General features: G+C 39.1%; 1 protein-coding gene across 1 annotated transcript in view; it reads right to left on the minus strand.

The window, feature by feature from the left end:
* RUNX2 (RUNX family transcription factor 2) overlaps positions 1-16,257 on the minus strand; it is a 285,399-nt gene that overhangs the window by 111,428 nt on the left and 157,714 nt on the right. Inside the window, 1 exon segment of the mRNA XM_042780312.1 lies at positions 11,498-11,602. Coding sequence (XP_042636246.1) covers positions 11,498-11,602 — 105 coding nt within the window.

Raw genomic sequence — 16,257 nt, forward strand, 5'->3', positions numbered from 1 at the left:
TAGTACCTAAGGCACTTAACTGCTAACCAGAAGGCTAGCGGTTCAAACCCACCAGCCACTCCTCAGAAGGAAGGTTAGGGAAATCTACTTCTGTAATGATACCGCCTCGGAAACCCAAGGAGAAGGGTACGACTCAACGGCAAATACCAGCCACAACAACACCAGTAAACATGTAGATAAATATAAAATAGACTGCCTGGGTAGCACAAATGGTTAAATGAACTACTAAGGCCAAGGTACCTCAGAAGAAAGCCTTGGTAATCTGCTTCTGAAAGGTCACAATCTTGAAAACTCTATGAAGCACAGTTGTAATCTACACACATGGGGTCACCATGAGTCAGAATTAGCTCGAGGGCACTAACAACTACAACAAAATATAAAATAAGTATAAACAGTTTAAATGACTGATAATGACTAATCCCAGGCGCATAAAACAAGGATAAACTATCAGATAAAAACTTTAGAAGAGAGGATGTGACTGCAATTTAAAACACAATCCAGTCCTAATATTATTCAAGAGATGGACAGAGATAATGATTAATTTTATGAAAACAAATATGCACATTAAAATGTTAAAGATAATGACTAAAAGAAAAGAAATTATATGGTAATTTTCAAGCCAGTAGAGGAAGAAAACTAGTACATATCTCGAGAGGGAGGGAAAAAAAGTGGATAGACAAGTCCATGAAAAGGGATGATTTACAAAAGGAGGAAATATGGAAATTCAGAAACTAAAAACTCTCACTTTAAATTTAAAAGCCTGCACCCTTACTAGTACCAGACCTGAAACATGTTAGCAATACACACTGTTAGGGCAAACTGCAATGTTTGAAGTTAGCAATGCCTTCAAGGAGGGTAGAGGCCATGCCTGTATACTTTGAGTCATTATTATTTACTTTCTGGTACCCAGGACTTTCCTTTATCTACATCAAAAAGCCTGCTCCCAATAGAGAACAACAGCAAAACAAACAAACTCACTGCCATGCACTCAATTCTGACTCATAGTGACCCCCATTGGGTTTTCCAGGCTGTAAATCTTTACAGAAACAGACCACCCCATCTTTCTTCTAATCGGTGGGTACAAACTACCAGCCTTTTGGTTAGTAGCCAAATGCTTAACCACTATACCGCCAGAGCTCCACTGCTCCCAATAAAGGACTGTACATAACTTATTTTTACTTTAATATGAATTTAAGCATGAGCTGCCTTTTCCAGAGGTGCTTGGATTTAACCCTTAATCCTAATATTTAAGGAAGGACTGATGTCTACTATTAAATACATTTTAGCTACCAGTGCACATACCAAGCCATAAGAAACCAAACTCATTGCCATCGAGTCGGTCCTTGGTTTTCCAAGGCGGTATCTCTACAGAAATAGATTGTCCAACCTTCCTTCTAAGTGGCTGGTGGGTTTGAACCGCCAGCCTTCTGGTTAGCAGTCAAGTGCCTTAGCCACTATGCTACCAGAGCTCCCACAGTGGCAGAGATAATGCTGAAAGGAACAGGGAACCCTTCCTCTGCTACTGAAAACACCACAAACTAAATGTAGTCTCTTCTTTTAACCATCGCATATGCTGTGGAATTAATATTTTAGATCTAAATGGTTTTTACGTCATTTCTTAATTTCTCAAAGTTATTTGGAAAATATGAGTAATTCTTTTCTATACCTGCCTAATTAAAAACTTTTAAGATTTTGTGTGATGACCAAAGGTGATTTAATTTACATCATAAATTTATTCAATAAATATGCTAAACCCATTGCCACCAAATTGATTCCAACTCACAGCAACTCTGAAGGTGAGAGTCAAACTCACCTATAAGGTTTCCAAGGCTATAATCTGTCTTTTTTTTTTTTTTTTAACTTTCTTATTGTGATTTGGGTTAAAGTTTATATAGCAAGAACGTAATCTAAACAGACTGCCACATCTTTCTCCCCTGTAGCAGCTGATGGGTTCAAACCACCAACCTTTCAATTAGCAGCCAAGTGTTTAACCACTGAGCCACCAATGCTCCGTGTAAATATACTGAGAGACAAGTATGAATGTGTCATTCAACACAACAAATCCTGTTTTCCCTGTTATGTTTAAGTATGTGCTATTCTCCTCTGGTTCAGTCGTCCTGGAAGAAATACTGTAATAGAAAAAGAATAGCAATGAGTGGAGTACTTCAGTGATATCTCATGAATTATCTCTCTTAGGAAGGAAAATAATTTTCTCGGAAAAAAAATAAGAGGAAGAAATTTCTCTTTCAATTCCTAGTTTTAAGAATGAATGATTCTGACTTACACCAAACTACAAACTACTGATGTATTTGGATCAAGTATGTGTGTGTTTTTAGAACACATATCCCTTGAAAACCTGCCATGCTATATTTAGTGAGAAGTAATATTATCTACTGGAGCATATGCATGTGGAAAATACACCCCTGTCATGAAAGCTACAGGTCCTTGTTAACACAAGTCCAATACAATGAGAAAGCACATTCAGAACTAGGATGCCAGCAAAAGAGTGCAAAGGAGGGACACAAGCATGTTTTAACGGCTGTGATAATTTGCCATGAAAGGATGTTAAGGCCATAGCTCCTTGCTGCAGCATGCCATGCGCTGCTGAATTAAATTACTGCCATGCAGTCTGCTAGTGAAGGAATGTGTAAACAGGCCATATATCCTTGCATCAGTTCCACAGAATGTTGCACAACACAAAATGCCTCTCGATGTGTCATTTCCTTCTTGGCCATCTTCCCAGCTCCTGACAGTCAGTCAACAAAAAAAAAAAAAAAGTACTGAAAGAGATTTAAAACTGCTCCTCTCAAGAGCACATTCCACCAACCACCAGACATAACCTCCACCACCACTTCTGACGCCCCTCCTTCTCCATCCTCCTTGAAGAAAGGGAAAAATGAGAACAATTTTTTAAACTGTTATTATTCTCTTTAAGACTTGCAACAGTGCTTTACATTAGTGATCAAATGATTAATATACATGATAATCAAACTCCTGCTTGTATCTGTTGACTTGTAAATACCAAAACATGGCATTTACCCATAATTTCCATCCCTCAGGCATTTTCGGGACAGCAAAACATGCAGGAGAAAGTCTGCATGCAAGTTAGGAAGTTAAGGGACTTTCTACTATGGCCTTATGCTGAGGACTAAAATTCGGGCCTGTGGCATCAGGAGTGTGATCCAAGGCCTACCAAAGTTTTTTCACATTGTCTTCACAGAGAGCAAGAATTTAAACACAAGTCTTATATCCAGAGGTATCAAATAACCTTAAAAAATTTCCTGCTCTCTCTCTATCCAACACATTTTTACATGTCCTCTGCTTTCCTTCACCTGTGATCCTCCTCTAAATAAGCACCCACCACTGATAAACAAGCAAAGGTCATGGCCCAGACCCCATGAAGAGCCTTTTCTTTCACCCAACTGGGACGAAAAGGAAGGAATGGAGGATAAATGTAAGCTGCCACTGACATAATCTGGAATGAGGAAGAGAAAATACCAAGCCTTCCACTCTCTCCGCCCTTTTTCACCTGGCTGGAAAACAGTCTCAGAAGTGGGTGGAAGAGCATAAGAGTAAAATGAGATGATGCCCTGCCCGGACCATCCTGTTTGTTTAAATCTGTTACCTTAAGTTTATTAAAGTAAAAATGTATACAGTTGGAAGTGTCCCAAGAATATGGAAAAACTAAATGTTTTCTGATGATTCATAAATTCGCTGATACATTGGGCACAGATGAGAACGAGCAAGCAGGAAAAGAAGGGGTTGGCTGCAGGACCTACAACTTACAAGCAAGGTGAATCAGGGTGGTAAAGCAATCCTGGAAATACAAACATTTCCCTTCACTCCCAGATAACCTCTCACTCACCTAAGTTCCAGCCCCTTACTGAAGTCAAGCACAGAGCCAAGTAGAAGAAATCTTGCAGCCAGGTACTCTAAGACTATGGGAAAGGGGGGTTAGTTATACCACTGGGAAAGAAATGGCAGAGTTTCTCTTTTCTCCCACCAAGTCTGTATGGGTAGGTGGTCAGCAATGAACAGTAGTCCCTAGGCAGGAGATGCACAGATGAAGGCTTTGATCTCTCCTTAAGAGCAACTATGGTTGGTTTACTTCCCTAGGGCACAACACAAAAAAACTCTTCAAAACTCATATGTCTCAGGTATCAGGTTTGCATATATGGCAGCAAGTGAGAATTTCCAAAGCTGGATAATATAAAGTATAAAACTCCCAGGCTTGTCCATTTCAGGATGAAAAAGGTATTTCTGCTCCAGACTTGCCATGTTGCCAGGAAAGGCTTGTTTGTTACCTTTTGTTGTTCTTGTTGTTCGAACCCCTAACATTCTCTTGTATGAGTATTGATCTGGCTCAAGTCGATATTGACCCGCTAATATCAAGCACAACAAGGTAATAAAAGAACCAGTGACCATCAAGTCCACCCTTACTCATAGCAACCCAATTTGTGTCAGACTTGAACCACCTCTGCTTAGACTCAAACCTCCAACCTTTCAGTTAGAAACCAAGCATGTTAACCATTCACACCACCCAGAGACTCCACAAGTTAACTGTTGTTATGTTATTGCTGTTAGTTGCCCTTGAGACAAGTCTGACTCATGGCTACCTGCCCTGCAGAGTAGAACTGCTCCATAGGATTTTCAAAGCTGTGACCTTTTGAAAGCAGATCACCAGCTCTGTCTTCCAAGTCACCTCTGGGTGAGTTCAAACCACCAATCTTCCAGCTAGTAGTAGAATGCTTATCCATTTATGCCACCCAGCAACTCCCAACAAGGTATTTAAAAAAAAAAAAAAATTACCATTGAGTCATTGCCAACTCATAGCTACCCTATAGGCTAGCGCAGAATTGCCCCATAGAGGTTCCAAAGCTGTAAATCTTTATGGAAGCAGACTGCTTCATCTTGCTCCTACCAGAGCAGCTGGTGGGTTTGAACCCCACCCCCAACCTTTCAGTTAGCAGCCAAGTTCTTAACTGCCATACCACCAGGGCTCCTCCATCAGGTAATACCTATTCTTTAATTCAACTAATATTTACCAAATTTATTCAATTCAGAACCAAGTTACTATAATTAAACTTTGAGTTATCTGGTAGAACTTTAAACTTCCCCTAGATTGAAAAGTCAAAGAGACTTTTCAGAAAATTGTACCTTAATGAAATTATTTCTTCTGTTACAACAATGACATTTACTGTCTAAGCAGTTGTGGGAGCTGAGGAACCACTCCCTTATTATTGACACTTTTGTGTGGTTTCTTCCCTTGAATCTAGGCTGCACCTGTGTCTTGCTTTAGCCAGTAGAATATGGTAGAAGTAGCCCATGCTAGTTCTCAGACTGGGGGCAGTAGTGATTCAGTGGTAGGGTTCCTGCCTTCATGCAAGAAACCCAAGTTCAATTCCCAGCAATGTACTGCCTGTGCAGCCACCACTTGTCTGGCAGTGGAGGCTTGTGTATTGCTATGATGCTCAACAAGTTTCAGTGGAGTTTCCAGAGTAAGATAGACTAGGAAGAAAGGCCTGGAAATCTACTTCCAAAAAATCAGCCATTGAAAACCCTATGGATCAAAATAGTTCAATTGTTGTGCATGCGAGGTTGCCATGAGTTGGGGGCCAACTTAACAGCTGCTAACCACAACAATAATCGTTCTGAGTCTAAACCTTAATTTAGCAGGAGCTGCAATGTAAGATGTCAGACTACCCTCTAGAGAGACCACTTGAAGAGGCCAAATGGAGAAGGAGAAACCCTAGGACTACATCGTTCCAGCTGAGCCCAGTCTTCCAATCATCCCCACCAACCCACAGACATATGAATGAAACCATCTTGGATGTTGTAGCACCAACTGCCATCTGACTGCAGCCACATGAGAGACCACAAACAAGGTCAGCAGAAACATCATCCAAATGAACCCCAGGCAACCGACACAATTGTGAGAAATAATAATTTGGTGTTGTTTCAAGCCATTATGTTTGGGGAGGTTTGCTATTTGTTTTTGTTGTTATGTGCTGTCCAGTCGGACCCAACACATAGCGACCCCTCCTCGGGTTTCTGAAGCAGTATCACTATAGAAGTAGATTGCCCAACCTTCCTTCCGAGAAGTGGCTGGCGGGTTTGAACCACCAGCCTTCTGGTTAGCGGTCAAACGCCTTCAGCACTATGGTAACCAGAGCTCCTGTTTGCCATTTAGCAAGAGATAAAGCAGTAAGAGAATTAAAAGAATTCTGACAGCGTAAGGTGACTTAGGAGCCCTGGTGGTGCAGTGGTTAAGAACTTGGCTGCTAACTGAAAGGTCAACGGTGTGAACCCACCAGCCGCTTCCATGGGAAAAACCTGTGGCAGTCTGCTTCTGTAAGGAAAATCTATGGGACAGTTCTACTCTGTCCTACAGGGTCACTATGAGTCAGAATTGACTTGACGCCTACAGGTTTGGTTTGATTTTTGGTAAGCTAACTTATTTTTTCTATCCTCTGCACAGCCAATGGTACCCTTTTCCATCAAACCTCTTCCCTAACTCAGAACCATGATTGTAGCATATGACATTTCTAACTAAGTTATTACCTTCTCTAGTAATTCTTTAAACCACACAGGAGTTGGAACCAAGTGCATAAGCGCAACAAAGGATCCTAATAGAAAGTGATGTTTAAAAGGGTTAGGTATCCAATGCATTAGTGCTGCTGCTGCTGCACTGACTTCTCCTGCTGGTGAACATACGGCAGTTGTTCTTCAGAGCTAATTTGCCAACAGAAGGTCAAAACGCCTTGCCTGAACACAAGACATACAAATTTGAGATCTTAACTATGATGTCATGTCTTAAAATGATAAGCTGGCAAAGAAAATAAATGGCATTTTGTAAAGATGTGCACCGTTTTCATGTTTACACTACTTAAGATGAAGGTTCTAATAAGTCATCGGCTATGTTCCTTTAAAGGGAAGTTTTATAACTGAGATGAATCACAACTGCAAAAGATCAAAGTTAAAAAACATCAATGATGCCATGGGGTACTTTTTAATCTTGTAATGAGTGATGATCATGTGCTCTTATGAAGTGAGTCCAACTGCCAACGCCAGATGTGTATATTAAGAAAAGAAGTTGTTTGGGATGTGACAGCACCGGTGCAGCTGCCAGAGACAGAAAACATAGAAGGATGAAACTTTGCAGATTTTTGAGTGAAAAGCAAGTCCTGGCAGATGGACTGATAGGCCAAACCTCAGAGGGAGGCACTAGTGCCATAGCATCCTCTCTTGGACTTATCTTTACTGCTCCTAAGTTATCATTATCATCAATTCTATACAGCTGTCCCCAGGCAGCATGAAGATCTACCTGCTCAAGGTACAATTTATAACACTGATTAGTGTCATTTACTAATAAGCAAAAATTAGTAAAGTCATCTCCTGGGGAAAATATAAAAATACACTAGAGGAAAGAATCCAGATGGTATGTTTCCTAGAAGCATACTATAAGCAAAACTCTGTAACAAACTTTTGACACTGAAAAAACTTTATTAATAATAAGACCCATCATTTCATGAGCACTTAGTACATGACAGTCACTGCACACTTTGCATCCATTACATCATTTAACATCCTCGCAGCAAGTGATGAGGAAAATACAATTACTGCTCCCACTTTAACAGATGAGGAAATCAAGACAAAGAGGTTATGTAACTTGTCTAGCACTACATAGCCAGTAAAAGGCAGAGCAGGGATTTCAATCCAGGCAGTCTGGCACCAAAGCCTGAACTTTTAACCACCACATTAATGCTAAATTAGGAGCTCTGGTGGAATAAGACATTTGGCTGCTAACCAGAAGTTCAGCAGTTCAAACCCATCAGCCACTCTGTAGAAGGAAGATGGGACAATCTATTTCCATAAAGGTGTACAGCCTCGGAAACCAATGGGGGTTGCTATGAGTCAGAATTGACTCAATGGCAAAGAGGTTTTTTGTTTTGTTTCGTTAATGCTAAATTAAAACCCAAAGAATTAAATCCTGTGCTTGTCAAATAGCTGACCTACTAGAAGCCGCCTTTTCAATATATGCTCAGACCTTTAGGGAAAGGAATGAAATTGCATTAACACAACAAGATAGTAAAAAATCCTCAACTTCTTCAAACCACTAGAGTAATAAACAGAATTATGCTATTTCTGTGCAACCACTACTTAAGGAATTATAATTTGGAGCAAAGGGGACTAAAACAATTGTAATAATTGTCTTTTTTTCTGCCCTTAGGAAAATAAGCCATTCTGAATCCTAGAGCAGATGACAAACAATGGTTTGTTGACTAAATCTGACCTGCCACCTGTTTTTGTACCTAAGGGTTTATTGGAGCATAGTATGACTATTTGTTTACCTACTGTCTACTGCTTTTGCATTACAATGGCAGAGTCATAGGTCAGAGACTATCGCCTGCAGGAAACATCTTTAAAAGACAAGTATTATGTGGTGCTAAATATTAAAAGAGGGAGCTCTGGTAGCACAGTGCCTAAGGCACTTGACTGCTAACTAGAAGGTTGGCGGTTCAAACCCACCAGCCACTGCTCGGAAGGAAGATGGGGCAATCTACTTCCGTAGTGATATTGCCTTGGAAACCCAAGGAGGGGTCGCTATGAGTCGGGTCCGACTCGATGGCACATAACAACAACAAAAAATATTAAAAGACTACCTTGTTTTATATACTACAAAAATGGAGGTCTCTGCCTTTCAGGAACTCAAGAACTAAATTATTTCCCATCAGGCACTTTACAGAAAAAGTTTGCCTACACCTATTATAAAGGATCCTTTATTTAACAATAGATAAACACTCAATCAAAATCCTATTGTTGAAAGTCACTGTTGAAGAAAATAGCAAATCCTGTGCATTTCCCAAACCTGGGAGTCTCAAAATTAAATAGTAGTATTGAAAAGAGTGCTGTAGTGCTGTAATACACACATTCAATGTTGGCCAAGATCAGGGCAGAAGGAAATAATCTAGTTTAGAAAATCTAGGTCATAGGATTGAGATGTTACTGGTAGCAGATCCATCCTTATATTCATATACTGAGTTTGTCACCTCATGGTGTCAGTAAATTTTCAATAAATTTTCAAGGATATTTTTGGTGTCTAAGAAACATCACTCAGGCTGATCTAGGTTTGCCACACACAGCTCTATAGCAGCTTGCCCCTCCCCTACCCTCTGCACCCTCAGCACCACCCAAAGCCTGAACCCATCTTCCCCTCTACCCCTAGCCCTCATTACTCTTGGAGCATGTCTCTAATGTACAGAACAATGAGCCTGTCAACTAATCACTTCTGTCAAAAACCTTCCAGAAATGAGGAATGCTGTCCTCACCTGAAACAAGCAACTTTCCCAAAGCTACCCTGCCTCCTCACCTTCTGTCATTCCTTTCTGGATGGAGCAATACCCTGCCTTTTGGGTTTCTTCTCCCAATCATCAGCTTCTGAGCACCAACTCTTTAGTGTGCACACACACCATTAACAATGGTTTTTCCAAGAACTGAAGAAAGCAGGAAACATCTTTAAAAGACAAGTATTATGTGGTGCTAAATATTAAAAGACTATCTTGCTTTATACACTACAAAAATGGAGGTCCCTCCCTGCCTTTCAGGAACTCAAGAACTAGATAAAAGATAAAAAGGTTAGATGTCTTCCATCATAAAGCACCACCCTCACTTTATGGTAATTCAGAAAAGTCAGGCAAAGCCCCTAAACCCGTAAGATAGACCAACTGTCGTCTATTCACCTGCCCTGCAGAACCATTCTCCCTTAGGACTGGAGAATTGGGGCTCACAGAGATGTGTACAGCAACCACTGAATGGGACATCCCCAAACAGAACAGACAAATGAATGATCCAGCGTTGTGTACCTGGAAGAACTCCATACACACTAAAGGAGGAGAAAACAAAAACCTCAAAGATTTGCTTTTGAGGCAAGAAGCCTCCCTAGTTCACGCAAGTGGTCAGCATTTGTGAAAAGAGGCAGCGGCTAGAGGATCAGGAACATCTATATGTTCCCGCTGCTAAGAGAGATGATGCTGTTTAGGTGGGGGCAAACCTTATCAGACCTCTTCTCTCATTTCAGGGGAAGAAAAGATACGCCACTCTCACTGTCTAGGCAGGTGTGCTGTTAGATGACAAATACTTCTCCTGGCTCTACCTCCACCACAAATCAAACTCCCTAAATGCAACAGGTAGGACTCCAGTGTATTCACTCATCAAAGACAGAGTTCTGTATGACATTTCTATTGGCACAATTTTTTTCTAGGCAACTTCTTTTCTATTCTGAAAGTATTTGTATTTACAATACCGAGAGACCCAATATTTTTTCTGCGAAACACCTTTCAGAAAGCCACTGGCACAATTTTTAAAATGTGGTTTACATATTGAATAATCTTTAATCTCTAAATATATCTAAATGCTGCTGTGCTGAGTTTATTCAAATCACTTGGGGGGAGATGAGAGCAAAAGTGTTTCAGTTTAGAAGGAAACTTTAGATTTAGAAGGAAAAATGTATATTGATGCAAAAGGATTATGTACACTGCCTTAAACTAACTGCCAGTTAAACCTTCTGGATATCCAGAGACACAAATAAACCAAGATGGGCTAAACCTAGTTTGCCTATATTTGTTAAAACAGACTATAACAATTACTGGAACATGACCAAACAACAATGTTGTAACAATCAAGCAAGTTATCATTTGCAAATAAATTCTTTGTAATTAAGCAGTGTGCTCTTTATAAAGGGAATTGAGTGGGCGAGTTAAAGAGTTAAAACATATTCTTAGGCCATGGGAAACACAGGCAAATGCTTTTTAACTAAGTTCAAGATTTCTAAGTTTATTGTTTTCCTCTTTAGTTCTCATGGGTCTATTTGGCCCTGTCTATTGTGTACAGTGGATGAGCAGAATTTCTTAATAAAGAGTTACAGTGTCTGAATAATTTATTCACTAGTTCCCCAAAGTAATGGAGGGCTTAGCAAGCTTGTGGCAAAGGTTAAAGCTGCACAGTAAATCCCCGGCTTACGAACGTCTGGGTTACAAACATCAGACTTGCAGAAAATTCAACATGTATTTGCCCTTTAATGTTATGTAAATTTGCCCTCACTTTGAAACAATTGAATTAACCCCTACATGCAACAATTCTTCATCACAATCACCTTTACTTGCTGCACTGCAGCTTTTAAATCATTGAAAAGGCTTCCAGCCTTTTCTTGCACTAATGTAAGGCTAAATAAAAACCATATGCACCTATTCTGACTTACCTACAAATTCAACTAAAATACACACTTAGGAATGGATCTCGTTCGTAACCCAGGACTGCCTGTAATTTCATTTTCTACTATGAAGCTCTACTAATTGCCTCTCACTACAATTACATGTATTTAGCAAACTTGGCCAAGAAAACTATTTATATGACAATAACACTAACTCATTTGAAATAAATCCCACATAGGGTCTCAGCAAACTCTATTACTATTTCCAGTAGGAAGGAAAGTACTTACTTCTAGGTTCCCGGGGTCCATCCACTGTAACTTTAATAGCTCTATGATAGGTTGCTACTTGGGGAGGATTTGTGAAGACAGTTATGGTCAAGGTGAAACTCTTTCCTGTAGATGTAAAAGGAGAAAAATCCACTGTGAATATAAATAGTATTGATAATACAGTAACACAGATGTCCAAACTTCATTTAAGCTTCTCTGAGGAGGCAATGAAACAAAGACAACTCAGAACTCTCTATTCTAATTGCAAACCACCTGATGGCCAGTTTAGACAGTTACTAAATGCACTGAATGTTAAGTTCATACTCATTGCAGTGTTGTTGTTGTTGTGTGCCGTGGAGCCAGACCCGACTCATAGCAGTGTTGTTATGTGCTGTCGAGTCGGATCGACTCATAGCGACCCCTCCTTGGGTTTCTGAGGCAGTATCACTACAGAAGTAGATTGCCCAACCTTCCTTCTGAGGAGTGGCTGGTGGGTTTGAACTACCAGCCTTCTGGTTAGCAGTCAAGTGCCTTAGGCACTATGCTACCAGAGCTCCTGACTCATAGTAGTACTAAAGTGAAAAGGCTCCAATCCCCCCCACCCCCCAAAAAAAGCTGTTCAGTAGCAGCAGCTGTAATGAAAACAAAAACTACAGTCCTCTTGGGGAGTGCTCTCTTCCTTTCAGCAGGGCATTCCAATTTGACTCCTGCTGAGAATTTGCATTTCTACCCCAGATACATTAAATTATAGAATCTACATTTTAACAAGATCTCCAGGTGAGTCTTACAAGATTCCCAGGATCTTGTTAAAATGTAGATTCTTGTTCAGTATATCTGAGGTGGAAATGCAAATTCTCAGCAAGGAGTCGAACCAGAATGAACCGGTTCAAAGCCCTGCCTTTCAGTTTTCTCCAACATCAGGAACACTTCCAACCACAGATAATTTTAGAAGTTTTTATTTAGGTTTAGGTCATGACCTCATGAGAGAACAATAGTACATCCCTGTTGATTATATTATTTACTTCACATGGCTTTAGCATTTCATTTGCTTAACTGCACTACAATAAGAAGATGAAAGAGCAAAGTTCTTATGGGAATCATTTTAACAGGAGCCAGTGTCTCCTGTCCTGGCCTTAATGTGCCTGTGGTATGATGATGATTTCATCATTACTGGAACAAAGTTTTTTCCTCCCTGCTCACCCCTCCTCTAACATACATCCCTACTGGTAAATCTTAAAAGAACTCTCTGACAGCGACTTACTTTTTGCTAAATGTACATGATATCTCCCAATATAAACATGCATTTTTACTTTTACCAGAAGAGTATGCTTCTTGGAATATTACATCTGATATTTCAAATTAATGATCTAAAGGCAATGAACACTGGAGGGGGGAGCAGAGGGAAGCACAGAAAAGTATGATAGCAGATTTGGATGTTTGCTTTCTCCAGAAGATACCAGACTCTCTCACACAGACTCACTGACAGTTGTAATCAGTTAGATTTGCAACGGTTAGTCAAGTCAGATAGTCCAAACTGCAAACTGTTACAAGACAGGAAAAGGTGGGCGTGAAACAGTGACTCAATAAAACATTCAGCAATCTCAGGCCAGAGCCCTCATTTAGTCTGCTCCTCTAACAGACCTTTAAAAAGCTCGTTTTGTTTTGCTATGTTTACTGGTCAGACTCTTTTCCCCTTTCTGAAAGCCGAGGGTATTAAATCAAAACACAAATCTTAAGACAGTATGTAGCAATACAAAGTTTAATGCAATCTTTTCAAAGCTTAATATGGAACAGGTTATATACAAGGCTTAATGTAGAACAGGTCTTTGGCTGTCAAGTCTAGTGAATGGGTTTTCTTTTCAACCCAGACCATGGAAGTTCCTAAAATCTGTTTAAGACACACATCATTTGTTACTGAGTATACGTAGTTTTAAGTCTCGTTGGCTATACTTTCCCATGGCTGAGACAATAAAAAAGAGGAAAGGAAATATAGGAGTAGGGAGGGAGAGGGAAAGATGAGTATTGATTGGAAACCTATTAAATGAAAGTCATTTTATCAGCATTATCTCATTTACTCCTGTAGGTTTACCACTGCCCCATCTCATTTTACAAATGAGGAAACTACAGCCCAGAGAGGTTGACTAATTTACCCAAGGTCACATTACTAAGAAGGGCAAAATCAGGATCTAAATCTAGGATTTCAACACGAAAATTAATGTTCTTTTTTTTTACTCTGCCAATTTGCCCCAAAACATTTTTTTAAAAAAATTAACAGGTCATTTACTTCTAGATGTGTTTCAGTCAGCTCTATGAGCAGTAAATATAAATGGACTAATGTAATGTTTTTGCCAGGATAATGAAAGCATCTATTTTTAAAGTGTCATTACTGTATCTTATTTCATCCATTAGATATGGGATGTTATATGGATTTAAGTAATTTAACTCGGTTGAGGAACAGAGGATGTTTTTGAAGCAGATTGCCAGGTCTTTGTTTCTAGTCTGTCATAGTCTACAAGCTGTGCTGAAACCTGTTCAACATCAACACACAGGCCTCCAATGACAGCCTGGTGGTGGCTGTGCTCGGGGTACACCAGCGGCGAATCAAACCTGGGGCTCCCACAGGGAAGACAAGAATTCTACCACTGTACCTCCACTGCCCCCTCGACCAATATCATTGTTGTTGTTATGTGCCGTGGAGTCGGACCCCACTCATAGCGACCCCTCCTTGGGTTTCCCAGGCAGTATCACTACGTAAGTAGATTGCCCAACCTTCCTTCCGAGGAGCGGCTGGTGGGTTTGAACCATTAGGCTTCTGGTTAGCAGTCAAATGCCTTAGGCACTATGCTACCAGAGCTCCTACCAATATCATTAGCGTCTCTAAATAACCTCTAAAACCTTACCGTGAATTTATCTAAACTTGTTCTCGAGATATTTCCATTTTAAACCTTTATAATTTTATTAGAATGTTAAGTCATCTATGCCTACTCCAAGTTCAAGGAAACACCTCAAGTAAATAAGAAAAAAAAATGCTGAATATTATAAATTCACTCTTCAAATATAAAGCATCCAAAATTTCAAAGCAGAATCAATTTTTCCATAAAGACTTTAAAAAAAAAAAAAAAGTTGGGGTTTTTGTGGGGAGGAAACAGGCATGTAAGTGTTATGTCTTCTAAAAATCAAATCCTAAGGATCAAGATTTATTTTAACAACTAAAACAAAAATCAAGATGTTCCCTTTTACTTCTTTTTTTCACTTCAGAAGAAACAAGTATGTAATGTTGGAGATACATTCAGAAAGTATCACACAACTTGGTAATTGGTTCTCTATCTTATAATAAAAATACATTTTCTAAGTCAAATGTTTACGTGGGTGCTCATAAGTTTAAGCTAAAAAAAAAAAATTCCAAATTCCATTTTTTTAAAATCAGTCTCCAAAAGTAATAAAATAAACACTGGTTCATCTAGAAACTAGTTCTGCAATATATCCTCAAGTCACATATTTTCTAATATAAACACAGGGAATTGTCATTGATAACCCATTCCAACCAGTCCTGAGGGGTTCCCAGGAAGAGACAGGATGGATAAACAAGGATTATATCCTGAATTGACAAAAATACATGTTCTGTATATTGCAGGTGCTTAAAACTACTTATAAATTAAAAGCATGTGTAGAATCCGGATCAAAAGGGGGAAAATGAAGACCACAATTTCAAATTCTCATGGACTCTAGACTTTCTAGAGCCATGGAGGCTAAATAAACCCTTGAAACTATTGCCCTGATATAATCTTTAAATCTTAAACCAAAATACCTGCTGAAGTCTTCTTAAAACTGAGCAACAATTTAGCTTAGCTACTAAAAAAAAAAAAAAGAAAAAAACCTCTGCCTTGAGCATTATGCTCTTTTAAGAACTATCTATATGGGATGAAACTGACAACAGCAACTTGAAAGATTAAATTGAAACCTGAGGGGGCAGTGAGTTCATATTAACAGGAGAAGAACACCTCAGAAAGGGAGGATGAGAATGGTTGTACAACTCGAAGAATGTAACCAATGTCACTAAACTGTACATGTAGAATTATGGATTGGTGTATGGTTTACTGTGTATATTCTCAAGAAGAACAAAATAAATAAAATTTAGGAGAAAAAGTAGCATGCATGAGGTCAAAAGAAAGAAAACATACCAGGAAAACTGAAGGACCAAAGTAATTTTAAACACCTCTGTTTAAAATATAAAAGAGAAGACAATTAAAAACCCTAAGTCACACTTAATGCAAATTTCACTGATGCGATCCTTTTATTCCAAGGTATTTCAAAAGTTGTGGTCATCAAACGACTCATAAAACTAAAGTAAGTAGTCACGTGACTCCTTTATAAATCTAAGACTATTTTCAATTTCTGAGAGTTTATAGTTGTATCAGTGAAAGAAAAAAAAAGTATAACATTTGTGGAACTTATTTTATACTACTACTGAAAATAGGGGGAAAAAATACAATGGCAGAACATGTTGATCCAGACTTCATAATTTAAGAGAAATGTAGAAGTGTGAAAATCAAAGAGGAAGTTGGAAAGAGTCTGTTATAAAATAGGTCAGGTACACAGGCAGGTAAAAGGATTTCCTGCTGCTGAAAATTGAGCTGTTTTTTTCAAAGAGTGGTATCTCTTATCAATGTTCTCTGTCCTTTTATCCTCTTCATTTCAGTTTGATACTACTGTTTCCTTTCATACAATGTTAAATTAGCAATACAAAAATCTATCATTAGTGATAAATCAATTTTTCTTTC

This window comes from Orycteropus afer, unplaced genomic scaffold, assembly GCF_000298275.1.
Source record: "Orycteropus afer afer isolate SDZICR_OR568_19922 unplaced genomic scaffold, OryAfe1.0 scaffold00034, whole genome shotgun sequence".
Lineage (NCBI taxonomy): Eukaryota > Metazoa > Chordata > Mammalia > Tubulidentata > Orycteropodidae > Orycteropus > Orycteropus afer.